Source organism: Nothobranchius furzeri, chromosome 6, assembly GCF_043380555.1.
Source record: "Nothobranchius furzeri strain GRZ-AD chromosome 6, NfurGRZ-RIMD1, whole genome shotgun sequence".
Taxonomy (NCBI): Eukaryota; Metazoa; Chordata; class Actinopteri; order Cyprinodontiformes; family Nothobranchiidae; genus Nothobranchius; species Nothobranchius furzeri.
In genome coordinates this window covers 37,959,119-37,981,069 of record NC_091746.1, presented here as the reverse complement: position 1 = coordinate 37,981,069, position 21,951 = coordinate 37,959,119, and the positions used below count along the sequence as shown (strand labels likewise).

The 21,951-nt window shown below is 45.9% G+C and overlaps 1 protein-coding gene across 6 annotated transcripts in view; it reads right to left on the bottom strand.

Moving 5' to 3' along the window:
* Positions 1 to 965: 965 nt before the first annotated feature.
* mef2ca (myocyte enhancer factor 2ca) overlaps positions 966 to 21,951 on the bottom strand; it is a 59,217-nt gene continuing 38,231 nt past the window's right edge. For 3 of the 6 annotated variants that reach the window (XM_054744022.2, XM_070552200.1, XM_054744023.2), the window contains 8 exons: positions 17,833 to 17,976; positions 17,570 to 17,756; positions 15,658 to 15,702; positions 6,138 to 6,304; positions 6,032 to 6,055; positions 2,524 to 2,638; positions 2,315 to 2,438; positions 966 to 1,543 (listed from right to left, as the gene is read on the bottom strand). In XM_054744022.2, coding sequence (XP_054599997.2) covers positions 1,198 to 1,543; positions 2,315 to 2,438; positions 2,524 to 2,638; positions 6,032 to 6,055; positions 6,138 to 6,304; positions 15,658 to 15,702; positions 17,570 to 17,756; positions 17,833 to 17,976 — 1,152 coding nt within the window. In that variant the 3' untranslated portion in view covers positions 966 to 1,197. The remainder of the gene's footprint in view (positions 1,544 to 2,314; positions 2,439 to 2,523; positions 2,639 to 6,031; positions 6,056 to 6,137; positions 6,305 to 15,657; positions 15,703 to 17,569; positions 17,757 to 17,832; positions 17,977 to 21,951) is intronic. The other 3 variants (XM_054744024.2, XM_015973791.3, XM_015973806.3) reach the window with 3 other exon arrangements.

Below are 21,951 nucleotides of genomic sequence, written 5' to 3'. Positions count from 1 at the left end.
TCACTTTGTAAACAACCACAACATTCCATAAATAAGCATGGTCAAATAAAGGTGTAACATGAAACTGACAGAGGTGAGAAGGTTTATATAAATGTCACGTGGATTAGTGTGTAATTTTGGAGATTGGACCAATTTAAGATGGCAGCAGCACACTTTGGTTTCAGCTAGTTCAGACTAGCTGTTAGCCCATCGATCCTGCAGGACGTAGCTCTTGTAAACTCTTAGATTATCTGAGTATATTTGGTCTGGCATTCATCAGAGAACTGATTTGTCTCAACGAGAAATAAGATTGCTATTTCTAAATGGAATTTTCTTGTTCCATTAGACCAGGACTATTCAAGTTTGGGCCTCGAGGGCCAGTAGTGGCTTATCTGCTGCAGCACACTAGATTCAGTGGTGGAGTCGCCTGTGCAGCAGCTCATCAGACTCTGCACAAGCCTGTTGCTTGAAATCAGGTGTGTTGAAGCAGAGTTAACTCGAGGCCCAGAATTAAATAGCCCTGCATTAAGACGGATAAACCGAGAAGGAAGTGACGCCATCATTAGCGGCTAGCTTTGAAGAAGCTTGCAGGAGCGATCGAAACTGTTAGCAAGGTAAAAGAAAAACCTTTCCTGTGTTTTAAAAAAAGAGCTTAAAAAGCATTTAGAAGACAAAACAGAGTGAATTTACTAAAGAATTTCTTGTTAATTCATAAAACGTGATTGTGACAACCAATTCCCTACACGGAGGCTACTGTGAACTAGGGCTTAGGGAAGTTGAGTTCACGGACCGGGCTAACGTCGGATTCTTTCTACTGCTGCTCAACAAAGGTGAGCTCATAACCTGAACACTTAAACACCTGACTTTAGAGTTTCATGTCTGCTGATATAAACAGATTCCCATCCCATGGGGATCCTTTTGGCGCATCGTTAGTATTAATCTTTAATTTTATTGAAAATGTTTTCTTTGCTCCAGAATGACACTTCTTACGGAGACCCGAGTCAAACTTTTGAGCTAAGATTATCCAGTTTGCCTGACCCTGACCTGTGAAGATTGAAACATTCACCTGCAGCATGTTTAAAAGCAGACCCCTCATGTACACATCGCCGTAAAGCACACACACTCAGAAGATAATAATAATAATAATATTAATAATAATAATAATAACACTGTAAGGTAACTCTCTACCCCCTCCCCATAGCTGTGGAGCGGCCCACATCATGTGGCCCAGCTCTCTGACAGCCTCATCCGTTTGACCGACGGGCTGTGGCGCTCATCCTGGCTGGGCAGAGGTTGGAGCAGGAAGCGATCGTTGCTATGGTGATCCTCGCGCTCCTCGCTGCCGTCGTATGAGCTCCCACAGCTGGATACGCTGTCACAAGGGGAACGGCCTGATTCGTGGGGACCCCGGCCACTGCCGATAGAGTATCCAGTGGGGGTCATGCCTCCTCCAAGTCCCGCCCCGACCATGGCCACACTCCGGTCTCTGGGAGGAGAGGCGGGCTCACATTTGATGTTGAGGTTGTGGTGGGTGGATGGGAGGTTTGAGTTCTGGCACAAGTTTCTATGATCAGAGAGAAGGAAAGTGAGGTTCAGGGTTCTCCTCCCATCAGACACACACTATATTATAGGTTATATGGTTGACATGCAGGAAGTAGAGGTGTCCAGAAGAGAGACAGTAGGCAGAACCTAGATGTGTGTTTTAGTGTGTGTGTGTGTGTGTGTGTGTGTGTGTGTGTGTGTGTGTGTGTGTGTGTGTGTATTACTGAAGTTGACCCTTGAAAATATCCAACTGTGAAAGGTTAAAAAAAACTTTGGTAAAATTATAAAGTGTGGCTTTGTCTGTGAGTTTGGGGACATTACTGGATGCTGTATTTTGACGAGTTGCACCGCAACATACCTGGTGTGTTTTCAGCTTAGGAGTAAAAACACGGAGTCTCCACAGGAATATCAGTTTCTATCTATAATTACATTTTGTCCATGATGGCCTTTATTTTATAGAATTTATTGTCCTAGTTTCTGACCAACTGTGTCGTCTAGTATTTCTTCTTCATGAGCAAATATGGCTGATGACTGAACTTCCTGTTCATGGAGAAGCCAGCAACCCCCGAGTTAGTAAAGTTTAGCAACAGAGTTTTAATCTCTAGATTTTTTTAAATGTTTTTAAAAAAAATGCCATTAGCTTGAAGTAAAGCTGATAAGATATTTGATGTTTGTATGAAAATAGTTTTTTAGTTCCAGATCTTAAAAATATTACATTTGTTTGCTAAACACTAGTCTGGATGATGACCCAACATGGCTGCTGGTGGAGAACAACTATGAGATAAAGTCTCACCCCATGTGTCCAAGTGCTGACTGCTGAAGGCTCTGGATCTGCTGCTGCTGCCAGCTCGTCACCGATCCCAGAGGGGAACCTCCAAACCCGGACAAAGAGGCCAGGTCGCTGCCGAGGGAGAACTCTGAGGAACAAAGGGAAAACCCTTCACACACATCCCAGAAGAGCCAGATCTCATCCAGGAGGGGAAACGCTTCAGTAATGGTCACCTGTGCTGTAGGAGGAGGAGAGCGTGGACGGATACCCTCCCATTCCCGGAGCAGCAATGGAGACAGCAGGAGTGGACAGAGTCTGAGCCGTCTGGGAGTGATTTATTCTCTGGTTCTGGAAAATATGGGAAAAATCTTTCACTTTAAATCATTGGATCAAGAGCAGGAGGTGTTTGATGCCAGGCTTTTCATCTGCAGCGTGTCTGCCTTTGTGTTTTTCTAAAGCAATCAACATCAGAGCAGAGAGAAAATGATTGTAATGTATGCTGACAACCCCCACTACCACCAGAATATCCAACATAGTATCAAAGGACAAAACACACTGTTTATCTGAGATAAGAGTAACTATTAGTAGTAATATTTGACAAACTACATGTAAATAATGAGGTAGTGTGGCAAATTAATATAAAGACAGATGCACAATATTTGCATGTATGATAAGTTAATTCATGACAAATACATAAAAATTAACATTCCTTTCTAACGTGAGCCTAAGACATGCCCATTTACTTCGGACCATGGGTCTGTGAAAAAGTGAATGATTTATATAGGAGTTTTTTAAAATTGCAAAAAAGGGAAGCAGAAGATAGATATAAAAATATATAAATAAATTGGTAACAATAATTAGGAAGCAAAAATAAGATTATTATGGTAATCTATTGAATTAGAATAAAAATAACACAAAAGCTACTTGGAGAATAATAAACAGTGTGACTAATAGAGAGAAAACAAAATCCAGTTTTCCAAATCACTTTGTCGAGCACAAAAAAGATATTTATGATGATAAAGAAATCACTGATGAGTTTAATGATTTTTTTGTAAATGTAGGTAGGAGTTTGATGGAGAACAAACCAATAATAGAAGATAAATTGACCACAATGATTAGTACTGTCAACAGTATTGTCCTTGACAAAGTAGACAAAGGTAAAAAACTGTTGAAACAAACGATCAACCGATTATCAGGACCTGGACACAATAACTGTTAAAACCATCATAGAATCTGTCATTGAACCATTCACTTACATTTGTAATCTATCACTTTCTACTGGAAATTTTCCTGACGCAATGAAAACAGCGAAAGTCATTCCTTTGTACAAGAGTGGTGATAAACATAGTTTCAACAAATGTACAGGTCGGTGTCACTGCTTCCACAGTTTTCTAAAATATGGGAAAAAGTATTTGTATCAAGATGAGATAAATTTGTCAAAAAAATAATATTTTAAACAATGAACAATCTGGGTTTAGAACTAAACATTCCACAGCAATGGCAATAATGGAATTAACGGGTAAAATATCAACAGCAATTGACAATAAAAATGACTTTGTTAGTCATTGATCACTCAAGGTTACTTCAAAAATTAAGTCAGTATGGAATAAGAGGTGTGGCTCTTCAATGGGTTAAAACTTATTTAGAAAAAAGGAAACAGTTTGTTCAGATAAAGGACCATAAATCAAAACTATGTGAAATTAATTGTGGAGTGCCACAAGGGTCGGTCCTCTGACCGAAACGGTTCATTTTGTTTATTAACGGCTTGGTCAATGTATCTAAGACACTCGGTACTATTCTATTTGCAGATGATACAACACTGTTTTACTCAGGATCAAATATTGAGGAGGTAGCTAAAGTGATGAATGATGAACTAATTAAAATTAAAAACTGGTTTGATATAAATAGATTGACACTGAATCTTAATAAAACAAATTTTATACTGTTTAGTGATAAAAAGAACAGTGACGTGTCACTGGAAATAGATGGGATTGGGATTCAAAGAGTAAAAGAAACTAAATTTCTTGGAGATCTTATTGATGAAGACTTGTCATGGAAATTCCATATTAGTTACATAAAAGGTAAAATTGCCAAAACCTTAGGAGTATTACATAGAGTCAAGTTTTTACTGACTAATTCTGGTTTGTTGGCATTGTACAATTCACTGATTGTTCCATACTTGACTTATTGTGTAGAAATCTGGGGAGCAACATACAAAAACTATACACAACCCTTATTTATTTTACAGAAAAGAGCTCTGAGAATCATCAATAATAGTGGCTGTAGAGATCCATCAAACCCATTGTTTATTAAATATAAATTACTGAAATTTCATGATTTAAAAGACTGGAAAATCATACAAACCATGTATAAAGCCAATTTAGGTACTCTGCCAACAAACACTCAGGGGATATTTGAAAAGAGAACTAGTAAGTACATGCTGAAAGAAACTGATGTGTTTACAAAACCTAGATTTAGAACTAAAATTAAGGAATGGAATATATCTGTAAATGGTGTTAAATTATGGAATAACCTTAAAAGGGAAATTTAAAAAACTCTGTCATTTGATATATTCAAAAATGTACCAAACTGAGTGTACTAAATAATTATGAAAATGTAAATTAAATCAGTGATCATGATCACTCTGGAATTTAGAACAGGAAAAAGTTTAAAATGAATCTGTATGTGTGTCTGACAAATGGTAATTATATATAAATTGATTATTTCTACTGGAAAAGGGAGAAGAAATTATAAAATGTTTTTCTTCATTCTGCTCCTTTTCGTTCAAATTAGATTTTTTGTTATGTATTTCTTATTGTTCATGTTTTATTTGTTTTTATTTTGAATGAAATAAACAAAGAACAAAAAAAGTCAATGGGGCAAAAAAACGCAATTTTCTAATTCCACTTGTTATGTGCCATAGATTTCACATATGATGTTTGTGAATTTTAAAGATGCATTTTGATGCCATGAATGCGCTTATTTTCAAACGGGGGGAAAGTTATCTTAGGTTTTATGTGAAAATACGTCCAGGACTACAAATGCACCCCACCAAAGTGACGTCATCGAACAGACATGGAGAAGAGCAGGGAAAAAATGGCTACGTTTAGCGAACTTTGCCGTGTGGTAAGTGGCATCTACGCTAGGGGAGAGGAGATCCTGTGGTGATGTCATATATGCAAATAACTGATGTCCAATTTGTAGTCATGTTAATTACGAATTTTTACAAGCTGAAAAATCCTAAAGTACGTGACAGGCGTGGTTGGAACACACATCATAACTTTTCATTTCAATTGAAGTACACCATATGTGCGATCCAGGACCTAAGGCAAAGCGGATTAGAAAATAGCTCTTTTAGCTCCATTGACTTGCATTCATTTTTTCGTTCTTCCGGAGACCCATGAGCCTATGGGAAAGGGAGGAGACATAGGCTCCTTATTTAGTTTGATGGGTTTTCTATTCCTTATTCAGCTGTCTGACCATTCTGATGTGACTTTTCTCAAAAACTGTTAATTAAAACAGTTTTATTCACAACAACAAAGGCCACAAAGTGCTAACTCAAATTAAGTTAGCTGGAGGTCTATTTACGATGCTGTTGTTATGGTTAATATTAACTTAAAAAGTGGCTGAATGAAGATGTAGGAGCAAAACAGATACTAGTCTCCCTGTATGATACAATATGACAACCTAACTCTTATTTCTGAACATCTCCTCCTACTCAGTGCTGATAAAATTACTCACCAACATAAGGTCAAAGTCCTCACACTGGAGCGCAGCGTTAAAACACAAATCCCAGTTAGTCTCTGAACATTAAAACTGACCCATAGTAAACACAATGGTGACTCACAACAGTTGGCATGTTGGTGCACTTGTTGGAGGGGGGCATCAGAGTGCGGAGGTCGGGCTTGCGGCTCAGGCTCATGTGAGGAGGACTCTTGTCCTGCAGGTTTTTGGAGATGCTGCCTGGAGACATGAGGCCAGGGGAGGGGCAGTGGGTGCTGAAGCTGCCGTTTCCTGAGAGGAAAAGACGAAGATGTTAGGTATCACCTGAATCTTCCTCTGACCTGCTCTCAGTTTGCTCTCAGTTTAATCTTTGATCAGCCTGTTTTTAGTTTTTACCCGATTAGTAGACACAAAGCTGCTCACGATTTCTGATCTGCATGGATGTTCCTGTCTAGCATACACGACCACATCGGTGTAAAAATAGCATCTAAGTTTATTAACAAAGAAAACTTTTCCTTTTCTATCAAAGCAGTTTAGGGTAAACTTCAGATAAAGACAGAATCAATGGACTTTCCAAAAATAAGTTTTAGGTATTTGTCATTTAAATTGTTCTCCTCCATAAAGCTGTCAAAGAAAATATCCAGCTATTATTTCTCCTGGAGCTCAAGTAGTTCCTCTCAGGTTTCATCATTTTATTTAGAACACCTCAATACACAAACATGAAGCGCTTCTGCCTTTTTCTGCTTTGAAATGGTTTATTTAGTCCTGTTAAATAAATAGCTGTGTTTACATGTGCCAAATTTCCTCAATCCGATTGAAATCTTGGTTGATCGGAATTTCTGAACCTCTGTTCACATGGACACGAACTGAAATGATCCGATCATGCCGTGCGTACATATGCACCAAGCATTTAATCCGATTAAATATGTTGAGCATGCGCAGAGTTGCTTTTCCCGAAAGAAAAATTGTAAACAAACGCCATGAAACAAAATGAAAAATGTAAAAACAGAAATAACTATTCTTCCTGCTTTCCTGATCCATTTATTCAATTTAATATTTTTATTTAGCTCATAGAAGTTACGTTTTCTTCAGTGGATAACTGCAGGTATATGCTTTGCTGCATTTTATTGTTGATTAAAATAAGGGAGGGTTATGTCTCTGCCTCTTGATCAGCTGGTCCGCAGGTCTCTGCGGCACAGAGTGGGGGGGTGGGGTGGGGGGTTAGACTCATATTTTATTACTGAGCTCTGTTGTGGCTTATTATTAATAACATGTGACAATCAGCTGAAACTGTTGAGAAAAATCTGTTCAAACAAAATAACAGAAGATGTTCAGAAAGTTTAGAAACCTGTGTTCATCATTAATGAACCGCATCTCAGGTCATCCGCGTTTACGTGCTTTTAACACGGACTTTACTGTCGTCGTCGTCTTCCTCCGCTTATCCGGGTCTGGGTCGCGGGGGCAGCATCCCAACTAGGGAGCTCCAGACCGTCCTCTCCCCGGCCACCTCAACCGGCTCCTCCGTCAGGACCCCAAGACGTTCCCGGACCAGATTGGAGATGTAACCTCTCCAACGTGTCCTGGGTAGACCCGGGGGCCTCCTGCCGGCAGGACATGCCCGAAACACCTCCCGGGGTGGGGGTGGGGGGCAGGAGGCATTCTGATCAGATGCCCAAACCACCTCAACTGGCTCCTTTCGATCCAGAGGAGCAGCGGTTCTACTCCGAGTCCCTCCCGAATGTCCGAGCTCCTCACCCTATCTCTAAGGCTGAGCCCGGCCACCCTACGGAGGAAACTAATTTCGGCCGCTTGTATCTGCAATCTCGTTCTTTCGGTCATTACCCAAAGCTCATGACCATAGGTGAGAATTGGGACGTAGATCAACCGGTAAATCGAGAGCCTGGCTTTCTGGCTCAGCTCCCTCTTCACCACGACATATCGGCTCAGCGTCCGCATCACTGCAGACGCTGAACCAATCCGCCTGTCGATCTCTCGATCCTTCCTACCCTCACTCGTGAACAAGACCCTGAGATACTTAAACTCCTCCACTTGAGGAAGGACCTCTCCCCCGACCCGGAATTGGCAAGCCACCCTTTTCCAGTCGAGAACCATGGTCTCAGATTTGGAGGTGTTGATCCTCAGACCACCACCCCGGTCTGCCACTCCACAGGAACTGCCCCCGATGACCACGCAATGGTGCAGAGACGTGTCAACCATGACAGCCCTACAACATCCATAGCCTTGAGATACCCAGGATGAACCTCATCCGCCCCCGTGGCTCCGCCGCTGTGTAGTTGTTTGACTACCTCAGCAACTTCTGCCCCCGAGATTGGACAGTCCATCCCCAGGTCTCCCGGCTCTGGTTCCTCCTCGGAATGCGCATAGGTGGGATTGAGGAGCTCCTCAAAGTATCCCTTCCACCATCCAACTATAGCCCCAGTTGACGTCAGCAGCTCCCCATTCCCACTGTAAACAGTGTGAGCGAGTTGCTGCCTTCCTCTCCTGAGGCGCCGGACAGTTTGCCAGAACCTCTTTGGAGCCGATCGATAGTCTTTCTCCATGGCCTAACCAAACTCCTCCCACGCCCGAGATTTTGCCTCGGCAACTGCCACTGCTGCACCCCGCTTGGCTATCCGGTACCTGTCTGCTGCCTCCGGAGACCCACAGACCAGCCAAGCCCTGTAGGCCTCCTTCTTCAGCCTGACGGCTCCCCGAACCTCTGGTGTCCACCAGCGGGTACGGGGGTTGCCACCACGACTGGCACCGGCTACCTTGCGACCACAGCTACCAACAGCCGCCTCAACAATCGCAGAGTGGAACAAGGCCCACTCGGAGTCAATGTCCCCCACCACTCTCGGGACTCGGTCAAAGCTCTGCCGGAGGTGGGAGTTGAAGACCTGTCATGGTCTGCGTCTGTCTTCCCCATGTGTCTCCTGCTGTCCTCCATCCCTCTCTAGATTCCCTCTTGTGTCTCTTTGTTCCCCAGCTCCTCTTGTGCTCCACTCCATGTTCTCCCCTTGTGTTGTAGCCCTTTAGCGCCCTCATGTGTCCTTGTCTGTATCCCTGTTGTGTGTCTTATGCTGTAGCTCTTTGGCGCCCTCATGTGTCCTTTTTCTGCGTGTCAGTTTAGTGTCTTATGTTTATAGTCCTTTAAGTCTAGTCCTCCCAGGTTTTGTGTCATCTCATTCTTCCCCAGGTCCTCCAGGTCTCGTTTACATTCTGTGTCCTTGTAGTCCCCAGCTTCCTTGTCCCCAGCTCAACGTGTGTGTGTGAGATCCAGTCTCCTGCTCAGTTTGTGTGTTTGTGTGTGTGTGTGTGTTGTTCTGTGTGTGTGTGTGCTTGTCCATTCCCCTTTCCCGTTTATATATTAGTGCCTTGGTGTGTGTGTATTAGTCCTTCCCGCAGCCTTTAGATTTAGTTTTGGTGTCTTAGAGTTTCTTAGGTTTATTTGGCCCTCCTCTGTTTCTGTTTGCCCATTTTGATTATTAGGTTCACCTGTCTTCCCTCCAGCTCTCACTTCACACACCTGCTCCCATTTTCCCTAATCACTTCTCCCAGCGTATTTAAGCCCTGTCTGTCTCTGTGTTCTTGTCGGTCCATTGAGTGTTTGTTATTCTGTCAGTCTCGTCTCGTTTGGATTACCAGTGTTCTTTGCCCCTTGGACTTTCTAGAGTTTTTGATCTCCAGAGCTTATCTGGAATTTTGGACTTCTGGCTCGCTGCCTGGATTTACTTTTGTTCCGCCTTCAAAATAAAGAATTTTACTTTTTCATCATCTCTGCCTCGTGTCATCCTGGGTAACTGCATATTTGGGTCCTAACATCCTCAGAACGTGACAGAATGGACCGACCAACCAGGACCCAGCGGCCACGGATGTACACCTTCCACGGCGACCCGGACTCCTGTAAGACTTTTCTTCTGGACTTTGTTAGGCTTCATGACACGGACACGCCAGACATTGATCTGGTAATTAACCTGGTGTTCCTCCTAAGGGGGAGAGCTCTGCAATGGGCCAGCCTATATTTTGATCAGAATCCAATTCAGGAGTTGGTGTTTTGGGACTTCGCAGAGGATCTGCTGGACGCCTGCAGAAGCCCACAGTTTCCCTCCTTCTCTGTGGATTATAATCCATCAGCAAGCGCCATATTAAGAGCTGCCTTCTCAGCATCTAAAAAGCACCACGCATCCACATCTCCGCCTGGTTCTGACAGCACCACCACTTCCTCTACGGTGGGCTGCCACCACACTTCTCCAACTGTTCCTGCCGTCTCCATGGCTCAGCCTCCTGTGGTCTGTGTCACCACACCTCCACTAGTTCCAGAGAGCTCTACCACACCCTCACCTGGTCCCGACAGCACCACCACTTCCTCTCTGGTGGGCTGTATCTCATCCTCAGTGCCTGCCAGCGTCACCTCCACACCTCTGTTGACCCAAGACTCCCCACGTCGACGACGTCGCCGCAGCCGCCGTCAGAGGTCTTCTGGGGCAACAGTTCAGGTGGCTCCTGCTCCAGCGGTGGTCCAGGTGGACGCATCGCACCTCGCCTCAGCGGTGGTCCAGGTGGACGCATCGCACCTCGCCTCAGCGGTGGTCCAGGTGGACGCATCGCACCTCGCCTCAGCGGTGGTCCTGGTGGACGCATCGCACCTCGCCTCAGCGGTGGTCCAGGTGGACGCATCGCACCTCGCCTCAGCGGTGGTCCAGGTGGACGCATCGCACCTCGCCTCAGCGGTGGTCCAGGTGGACGCATCGCACCTCGCCTCAGCGGTGGTCCAGGTGGACGCATCGCACCTCGCCTCAGCGGTGGTCCAGGTGGACGCATCGCACCTCGCCTCAGCGGTGGTCCAGAAGCGGACGCCACCCGGCTCGAGCCCCGAAGCAGACGTACCCGGCTCGAGCCCCGAAGCAGACGTACCTGGCTCGAGCCCCGAAGCAGACGTACCCGGCTCGAGCCCCGAAGCAGACGTACCCGGCTCGAGCCCCGAAGCAGACGTACCCGGCTCGAGCCCCGAAGCAGACGTACCCGGCTCGAGCCCCGAAGCAGACGCTCCCACGTCCCCGGGCCCCAAAGCAGACGGCGCCCCCTCCGGCTCTGAAGCAGACGGCGCCCCCTCCGGCTCTGAAGCCGACGTCGCCCCCTCCGGCTCTGAAGCAGACGCGCCCGGCTCTGAAGCCGACGTCGCCCCCTCCGGCTCTGAAGCAGACGCGCCCGGCTCTGAAGCCGACGTCGCCCCCTCCGGCTCTGAAGCAGACGCGCCCGGCTCTGAAGCCGACGTCGCCCCCTCTGGCTCTGAAGCAGACGCGCCCGGCTCTGAAGCCGACGTCGCCCCCTCCGGCTCTGAAGCAGACTCGCCCGGCTCTGAAGCCGACGTCGCCCCCTCCTGCTCTGAAGCGGACATCTCTGTCTCAAGTCTCCCCACACGTGTTCCAGTTCCCCAAGCCTCAAGTGTTCCCATCTCGAGTGTTCAAGTCTACCAGCCTCCCGAGTCACAAGCCTCCCAGTCTCTAGCCTTCCAGTCACCTCAAGCCCTCCAGTCACCTCAAGCCTCCCAGTCTCTAGCCTCCCAGTCTCTAGCCTTCCAGTCACCTCAAGCCTTCCAGTCACCTCAAGCCTCCCAGTCTCTAGCCTTCCAGTCACCTCAAGCCTCCCAGTCTCTAGCCTTCCAGTCACCTCAAGCCTCCCAGTCTCTAGCCTTCCAGTCACCTCAAGCCTTCCAGTCACTTCAAGCCTCCCAGTTTGACGTTCCCCAGTCTATGTCCCCTCAAGTTCCCCAGTCTGAAGTTCCCCAGTCTATGTCCCCTCAAGTTCCCCAGTCTGAAGTTCCCCAGTCTACGTCCCCTCAAGTTCCCCAGGCTGACGTTCCCCAGTCTACGTCCCCTCAAGTTCCCCAGGCTGACGTTCCCCAGTCTACGTCCCCTCAAGTTCCCCAGGCTGACGTTCCCCAGTCTACGTCCCCTCAAGTTCCCCAGTCTGAAGTTCCCCAGTCTACGTCCCCTCAAGTTCCCCAGTCTGACGTTCCCCAGTCTACGTCCCCTCAAGTTCCCCTGTCTGAAGTTCCCCAGTCTACGCCCCCTCAAGTTCCCCAGTCTGAAGTTCCCCAGTCTGTGTCCCCTCGTAGTCGTGGTCTTTGTCCAGAGTCCCCTGTTGGTAGTGGTCCTGTGTCCCCTCTTAGTCATGGTCTTTGTCCAGTGTCCCCTGTCGGTAGTGATCCTGTGTCCCCTCTTAGTCTTGGTCTTGATCCTGTGTCCCCTCTTAGTCTTAGTCTTGATCCTGTGTCCCCTCTTAGTCTTAGTCTTGATCCTGTGTCCCCTCTTAGTTTTAGTCTTGGTCCTGTGTCCCCTCTTAGTCTTAGTCTTGGTCCAGTTTCCCCTCTCAGTCTTAGTCTTGGTCCAGTTTTCCCTCTCAGTCTTAGTCTTGGTCCAGTTTCCCCTATCACCACACTCCTACAGTCCAGGCTCCTGGTTCCCCGTCGCCGGCCCCCCAGACTCCAGTCCCGGCTCCTGGTTCCCCGTCGCCGGCCCCCCAGGCTGACACAGTCCAGGCTCCTGGTTCCCCGTCGCCGGCCCCCCAGACTCCTACAGTCCAGGCTCCTGGTTCCCCGTCGCCGGCCCCCCAGACTCCTACAGTCCAGGCTCCTGGTTCCCCGTCGCCGGCCCCCCAGACTCCTACAGTCCCAGCTCCTGGTTCCCCGTCGCCGGCCCCCCAGACTCTTCTGTTCCCTCCTCGCCCGCCCCTTTTTGGGTTGTGTTTTGTTTGCTCCCTCCTCTCCCTCCCTCTGGTTGTTTCGTGTCTGGTTTTGGTCTTGTCTTTTGCTTGTGGTGTTTGTCTGTCTTATGGTCGTCTGGTATCCGCCCTTAGAGGGGGGGGTACTGTCATGGTCTGCGTCTGTCTTCCCCATGTGTCTCCTGCTGTCCTCCATCCCTCTCTAGATTCCCTCTTGTGTCTCTTTGTTCCCCAGCTCCTCTTGTGCTCCACTCCATGTTCTCCCCTTGTGTTGTAGCCCTTTAGCGCCCTCATGTGTCCTTGTCTGTATCCCTGTTGTGTGTCTTATGCTGTAGCTCTTTGGCGCCCTCATGTGTCCTTTTTCTGCGTGTCAGTTTAGTGTCTTATGTTTATAGTCCTTTAAGTCTAGTCCTCCCAGGTTTTGTGTCATCTCATTCTTCCCCAGGTCCTCCAGGTCTCGTTTACATTCTGTGTCCTTGTAGTCCCCAGCTTCCTTGTCCCCAGCTCAACGTGTGTGTGTGAGATCCAGTCTCCTGCTCAGTTTGTGTGTTTGTGTGTGTGTGTGTGTTGTTCTGTGTGTGTGTGTGCTTGTCCATTCCCCTTTCCCGTTTATATATTAGTGCCTTGGTGTGTGTGTATTAGTCCTTCCCGCAGCCTTTAGATTTAGTTTTGGTGTCTTAGAGTTTCTTAGGTTTATTTGGCCCTCCTCTGTTTCTGTTTGCCCATTTTGATTATTAGGTTCACCTGTCTTCCCTCCAGCTCTCACTTCACACACCTGCTCCCATTTTCCCTAATCACTTCTCCCAGCGTATTTAAGCCCTGTCTGTCTCTGTGTTCTTGTCGGTCCATTGAGTGTTTGTTATTCTGTCAGTCTCGTCTCGTTTGGATTACCAGTGTTCTTTGCCCCTTGGACTTTCTAGAGTTTTTGATCTCCAGAGCTTATCTGGAATTTTGGACTTCTGGCTCGCTGCCTGGATTTACTTTTGTTCCGCCTTCAAAATAAAGAATTTTACTTTTTCATCATCTCTGCCTCGTGTCATCCTGGGTAACTGCATATTTGGGTCCTAACATCCTCAGAACGTGACAAGACCGTCTTAACAGATTCTGCTGCCAGGCATTCCCAGCAGACCCTCACTATGCGTTTGGGTCTGCCAGGTCTATGCGGCATCTTCCCCTGTCATCTGATCCAACTCACCACCAGGTGGTGATCAGTTGACAGTTCCGCTCCTCTCTTCACTCGGGTGTCCAAAACATACGGCCGCAGGTCAGATGATACGACTACAAAGTCTATCATCGACCTGCGACCTAGGCTGCCCAGGTACCAAGTGTACAGATGGGCATCCTTATGTTCGAACATGGTGTTCGTTATGGCCAAACTGCGGCTTTCACAGAAGTCCAATAACGAAACACCACTCGAGTTCAGATCAGGCGGGCCGTTCCTCCCAATCACACCCCTCCAGGTCATGCTGTCATTGCCCACGTGAGCATTGAAGTCCCCCTGCAGGACAATGGAGTCCTCTGATGGAGCACTACCTAGCACTTGTCCCAGGGACTCCAAAAAGGGTGGGCACTCTGAACTGATATTTGGCCCATAGGCACAAATAACAGTCAGGACCCGTTCCCTGACCTGAAGGCGCAGGGAAGCTACCCTCTCGTCCCCCGGGGTAAACCCCAACACACAGGCAGAGAGTCTTGGGGCTAACAAAAAGCCAACCCCAGCCCTCCGCCTCTCACCCGGAGCAACTCCAGCAAAGGAGAGTGTCCAACCCCTCTCAAGGACTTGGGTTCCAGAGCCAATGCTATGTGTCGAGGTGAGTCCGACTATATCTAGCCGGTACTGATCAACCTCTGCCACAAGCTCCTGCTCCTTCCCGCCAGCGAGGTGATGTTCCATGTCCCAAAAACTAGTTTTCTTGTCTGGGGATCGGACCGCCAAGGTCTGCCACCCGATCCACATTGCACCGGACCCTTCATGTTCCTCCTGCGGGTGGTGGGTCCACAGTTGGATGAGCCCATGTATCCGGCTTGGGCTGGGCCCGGCCGGGCCCCATGGGCGAAAGCCCGGCCACCAGGCGCTCGCTCACGGGCCCCAACCCCAGGCCTGGCTCCAGGGTGGGACCCCGGTAACCCTCCGGGCCGGGTACTCCGACTCTTTGACTTTACCTCCATGAAAGATCCTGTATTTAACCGAGGACGTTTTCCTACCCAACATCAGCCTCCAATCAGGTCTGTAAAACCCATATTATCCTGTGTTCTTTACAAGCGCGTCTCCATCACCTGCTGCACAAGCTGCTGCGTTCAAAGCTGACAGAAATGGGGATCTGTGCGCTGCAACCCCCGCAATAAACCTGCGTATTTCCAGTACAGATTTGAACATGTTTGTCGAATGATTTGTGCAATAATCAGATTTTTATTTTACTTCCACAAAATGCAAGTTCTAAATTAAATATTACTGAAACGGGACGGCTTGTTGTCGGATTTAAAAGCCGCCGCTCGTTAATTACGCCGTCATTTTTGAAGTCAGGCAGTCCAAATGACAGCGGAGAGGCCCGCTCCCTGTTGCACACATGCACAGTGGGCATTATTTTACCCCAACAATCCGAATGGCTGTATACATGCACGTCAATTGGAATGAAGAACGGAATAAACCACTTCTCTCAATCGGATTGAAATTTCAATCCGATTGGGCCGAATCGGATCAGAATATTCCGATTGACATGTTTACATGCAGAATTTTCGATCTGATTGGGCATTCAATCCGATTAAATATGCGCATGTAAACGTGGCTACCGTTTAATCTCATGAGCACAACACCAGTTCGGAAATGATGTCCATCTAGAAAGAATAGTGAGTTGTGGGATTCAAATAGGAGCTGATGAGTCATTCTCCGATCTGCTGATGGGAGTAACATGAACACTTACCCAGACTGGAGACCACGGTGCTCGTCAGCTCTGAACCCATTAGTCCTGCAGACAGACACAAACATACATGTTTATTTAACAGCATAAAGGTCACATTTATGGGTGCAGGGCCAGCTGAGTCTAGACAGTATTTATTATAGTTGTGTTGAACCGTTCTGGCTTTATAGATGCTCATTTTCTACCAACCTGACAGCATCAGCAGTCCACCAACATTCTATACAGTAAATCATTTTGTCTTTATTTTACATTCAAAAACTATTAAAGATCTCATTCACTGATAAAACCATTTAATACTTGTTTTTGTTTTAAATATGATTGGTCACTCTAAGTTTTACAAGTCTGTTTCATCCACATCACTGTCATGGTCTGCATCTGCCCCCCTCCTTTATGTGCCTCCTGGTGTCCTCCATCCTCTGTTTTCTGTTTTCCCCATTGAGCTGATTAGTGTCACCTGCCTTCCCTCCAGCAGCTCACCCCACGCACCTGCTTCCTGTTTCCCTGATTGCTCCTCCCAGTGTATTTAAGCCCTGTCTGTCTCTGTGTCCTTGTTGGTCCATTGTTTCTTGTCAGTCTCGTCAGCTCTCTAGCTTCTAGTGTTTTTGGATCTCTGGTTTAGTCATTTGGATTTTTGGTTTTGGCTCCCTGCCTTTGGACTACTCCTAAATAAAGGATTTATTTTCATCCTCTACCTCCTGCCTGGTTCATCTGGTTTTCTGCATTTTGGGTCCTAAACATCCTACTACACCAAAACGTGACAATCACCAACTGCAGAGTTGGGTCAGGAGGTAGCCGTTGCGGCACATAACCTTATTTACTTTGTTGACTGGGTGTAAAAATGCCCTAATTCCGTGCGATCAGGACAAAAACAAACGTTTTTTTTTCATGTCTCGAAAGTAGTGCGCCACAAAGGACTTACTGAAACTTACTGAACGAAGACGTAATAGTGGATCATAATCTCCGGCTGCAAGATGAGCTGAAATGGAATGGAAAATGCTACAGTCCGCAGTGATCACTTCATCACAGGTAAGGTTTTTATGGTGTTTTAATTGAACGCTTGGAAACGCAGCTACAAAAACAGCAGGTAAACAGTTTGATACTGTTTTTATATATTCTCACCGTAAATAGAGGGTTAATAAAATCAAACAAATATACCAGAAATTTGAATTTAAAATGGCATAAAATGTTAGTTATAAGTAGATGCTAGCAGGTACTCACAATTGGCATTAACTATCATTACTTGCGTAATTAAAATAATTGCATAATTAAAATTGCACATCTAACAAGCATAAACAAGAGAACGGTCATTTAAAGCTGCTCCAGATCTCTAAATTGTTAACCAACCTGAAATAAAATAGTTGTAGGCTTTCAGACTCCTAAAAGGCTTTTGGTGTGCAGTGTAATAAAATATTTGCCACATGAGTTTGTTATGTGTGTTATGTATAGTTTGTTGTGTGTCGATCGCATCAGCGTTGGGTAAATCCTGCAGCAAAATAACAGTTTGTTGTAAATGTTCGATATGCATACGCATGTGCAATGTTAACTGTACATGTTCAATAAACTAACCTAGTGTTTTATAGGTTCAAATAGACACAAAATCTTGGTAGTTTATTTTGCTCAAATTGAAATTGAGGCCTGCCTCTAATTCTAGCCTCCTTCCAGTAAAGGCCTGAACCAGAATGCACTTGAGTAAAAAAAGGTCCGGACGTGTATTAGAGGATTTACGGTAATTTTAGTTAGAAAATACTTCAGAAATCGTTTTTTAAAATTATAACCTCCTTTAGTAAAAAAAAACCCTAATGTAAATGTTTTTTCTTCTTTTGCCCTAAAATTTTCCAGAGTCCTCTACGATAGAGGAGGAGAAATGAAACCAAGTGACACGGGTTCCTAGTGATGATGAAGGTTATAAACTCACCTGCATTTCCGGCGCTGGAAGGCCTTTGAGGGGACATGCTGCTCCTTTGGAGGGAGGAGTGTGACATGGGCAGCAGGTTATGAGAGTTCACACCGCCCCCTATGCCCTGGTGGGAGTACAGCAGCCCACTGGGATTGCCTCCTGAGATGGACACCCCCATGTCGTAGCTGGAGGGAGGCAGACCCTGCTACAGGACCAGGAGGTCTCAGTCATTACACTGATTTAAACACCTAATGGTGTAAAAGATTTGGAGGTGAACTTACACACATTCTCTGTCTGTTGATCATCAGGTCAATGTCTTCATTAAATTTCCGGTACTTGTCGTCTAACTCTGGGCTCTGGCCAGCAGAGTCGTCGGCTTCAATGTCGGGGCTCTCACAGCCGTTTAAACCCTTCTTACGCAGCGTCTGGTGGTAAACAAACACATAAACACCTGATGGATCTAGATCGTTGTCTTTTGTCTTTAGATGTCAGACGGGTGCCTCAAAAGTAAAACTGTGTTTTGTTAAACTGCTGCTATCTGTTTGTTTTACAGATTTATGTATAGATTTATTTAGGCACGTCGCAGTTTCAGGTAAATGTACAACCAGACAGACACATGACACACCTGTAAGTTTCAATAGCTTTCAGAGTGACTCTACCAAGAATAGAATACTTTCATCATAAAGAGATAAAATCAGTCATTTCTCCTCAGGACATGGCAGAGACATTTTAGGATAACTTTTCATTGACTTCCATCTCCTTGTGGAGCTCCTACGTTACAGGATGTTGGTCTTCTTATTCTGGACTGATAGAATAATGAAGTCAGACCCACACATGTTAACCACAAGAGGGCGCTCTGTGAGCAAAATATGCACAAGTCGAAAGTCTGTAAGCACTGAACATAAGCAGCCTGTTCCTCTGATTCCCACATATTTAACACGTGGAAAAGAACAAACATTCAGATGAGGATGCCTCAAAACTGTGAAGTGTGTGTCACATGTCAACGCTGAGAAATATCACACAAGGATTAGATGATTGTGTGTGTGTGTGTGTGTGTGTGTGTGTGTGTGTGTGTGTGTGTGTGTGTGTGTGTGTGTGTGTGTGTGTGTGTGTGTGTGTGTGTGTGTGTGTGTGTGTGTGTGTGTGTGTGTGTGTGTGTGTGTGTGTGTGTGTGTGTGTGTGTGTGTGTGTGTGTGTGTGTGTGTGTGTGTGTGTGTGTGTGTGTGTTTTGCCTGGCTGTGGCCTGCTTCAGTACTTCTAGCCTATTAGTCCAGTCTGTCACTGGATGAATGCTGCAGGGTCTCTTACACACACACACAGACACACACACACACACAGTGGTTGGACCAGCTATCCCACTCATCCTAGTCATGTCCACCTGTTCTACTTCACAGAGGGGGAGGGGGTTGTGTGGTTAGGGGAAAGGAGGAGGAGGGTGAGGCAGCTCCCACCAATGCAGGCCGGGCTGCTGGAGGCATGGCCGTAGAAGGCTAGTTTTTGCTCCAGGGCTTCTCGTCACTCCCTTCCCTCCCTCACAATCTGTCAATCTGGCTGCTCTATTAAAACATAAAACTGACTGTGGTAACCTACTTTTCCAGCTTCACACACACACACACACATCAAGGGACTATTTTGGTAACCGCTCTCTACTACATAATAATCAAATGTTCGGACGTGCATGTGTTATTGTGTTTATGTATAAAAGTACTTCACAATGTTGTAAGCAGCCATGCCACAGCACTTGAAATACAACCGGCACCTATCTTCAGCGCCTCGGCGTGGACTGGTGCTTCTGGGTTGTGGTGTTATACTACCCATGTAATCACTCTCAGTAACTATAATGGCTTCTTTTAAAAATGGCGGCGCGGGCAAATACCCTAACCCTAACCACCCGCAGGTGTGGTAACATTGTAGATGCCTGAAATCAATAATAAAAAAAATTTTTTTAATCATATTTATATTATTATTATTATTATTAAACAATATAAAACCAATTCTGTACAAATTTCAGAGGGAAGTGGATCTACGTTGAGAAACATGATTGATGAGCTGAGCAGGGTCACAGAGTGGATTGCTGCTTAAAACAGCTCCTAAATGACCACAGTAGTTTTTGTTAAAGGGATACTTTGCATCTTTTTCCCATTTTTAAATAATTTTCTTGAGCCAGTATATGCTACAATGACCTTTAACAGGGTAAATGAAATGTCACTCAGACCCCTACTCCCTAGTTTATGCTTCTGCATCAGCTCCACAAGAGACGGACCCACACGCACTGATGGAGATGTTTTGCTCTCTAACTTCACCTGGGGAGTATTGCAAAGCAACTCCCCACCAGGACAATAGAGAGTGTCACACATTTCTGGGGTATCCTGTCATGTATCCAGTCCAACGTAGTGCATTTACTTTTGTGTTTTGGGGCAGCAGTAGCTCAACAGGTTGAGCGGGTTGTCCAGTAATCGGAAGGTTGTAGCTTCGATCCTGGCTCCGGACAGAGAATTCTGCTGTTGTGTCCTTGGACAAGACACTTAACCCACCTTGCCTGCTGGTGGTGGTCGGAGGAACCGGTGGTGCCTGTGCTCGGCAGCCTCACCTCTGTCACTGCACCCCAGGGCAGCTGTGGCTACATCATCGCTCATCACCATCAGTGTGTAAATGTGTGTGAGAATGGATGAATGCAGTGTAAAGCGCTTTGGAGTCCTTACTCTGAGAGGCGCTATACAAGTGTGGGTCATTTATCATTTATCACATTTATTTATTTTGTGTTTTTTGTATTTCAGAGACTTTTTAACACGAACAAATCTGTCCCTCATTCTCCTCCAACTCTTCATGCATTCACCACCTACAAAGCCACGTTTCCTGTCATTTCCATCCACAAATAAAATGCTGAGTTTTTTTCGTGAGGTATCCTTCATGCTGCTCCATGTCTGCAGCTATATACCTTCGACTCTCTTTGCAATGGTGGTGCTGTTGATGAATTTAAAAGAAGTAGCATCCTGGCCAAGCTTGCGATCTCCGTCTCATTCGACAGATGTTTAGAAATGTGGGCTTGACTCCGTCCGTCCTAGCGAGCCTGTTGGAGAGCCCTTGCAAGGACGGATAACGTTGTGCATGTCTCTGTACCGACGCAAAAGCAGAAGCATGAATGTTTTAGATTGTGAACTCAGCTGATTTGTTTAATTTAGGGATGAATCACTCCTGTGGACACCAATGAAGGCTGAGGAGACATTCTAGCTGGAACGCACAACAAGGAGATACGTAGGTTTCATTTTTTGTTTGATCACAAAGAATTAACAATGGACGCTAGGGGGTGCTAGAAGCTAGCAAAACTGCTTAGCATCCATTTAATGTTATTTGAGGAAGCTTTACACCACTGCACATTTCATATTACATGGCTCAAAAGGAGTAATCTCTGGTGCAGTCTCTGTCGCTTCCTGCAGAAATATTCCTGCAGGAAGCGACAGAGACTGTACCAGAGCAGCTGCTGCTTTGGGTGGACATCACTTAGTCAAAAATTGTGTAATGTGATAGAAAGGCTTATAAAATAGTGTTTGCATGAATTATTCTGACATTTATGATATTGTAGTTTTTTTCTAGTTATAGAAAACACACTTGTCCCTTAAGCCACAGCCACAGCGTGAACAATTTCCATGTTTCTGGCTTTGAGATGGCCTGTTGAACGATGCATCTCTAGTGAAAACACAACTCACCAGCAGGTGATGCTGCAGCACAACAGCAGCTCTACTCAAGCAACAAACACTATACTATCCATACTACCAAGAAGATGCACTGGCAGCAGGATCTAGAGAACACCTGCAGCTCAAAATGAATTACTGCCTAAAAACCAGCAACATTTTACAAATAAACTGGTTTATTGTCATGTGATATTTAGCCATATTGAAACAAATAACTATAACAATGTAAGCGTTGGTTGTTTGTGTAAGAGATAACCATCAAACAGGATGCAGGGTGAGAGTCTAGGATGTACCAAGCCCCAACAATGCGGGTGAAAAATTGAGGCCAACGCGGAAGTGACAAAAATTGCAGTTCCACCCTCATCCGCTGGGGGCTGGTGTCAGAAGCGAGCAAATCCTCATTGACTCCCATGTTAAAAATACCTATGTCACAGCAGAAATAAACATGTTTACAGCCTGGTACCAAAACATGTTTTTGGTTTAAATTATCTAGTTGACACTCATGACAACTCTGAGGGGGTGAATTTTTTTCTCACTCTTCTGTTTAAGTGTATTAAAAGACTAAAATTCTGTATAATTAATGAGCATCAGACCCACGTGACCACAGAGCTAGCTCTGGGGAAAGGCCTCAGTAGAGCCGCGGTCTGGCTTGGAAACTGCTCCTGGATTTTGAGTCTCTGCGTTTGTGTATTCTTTTTTGGATATTTT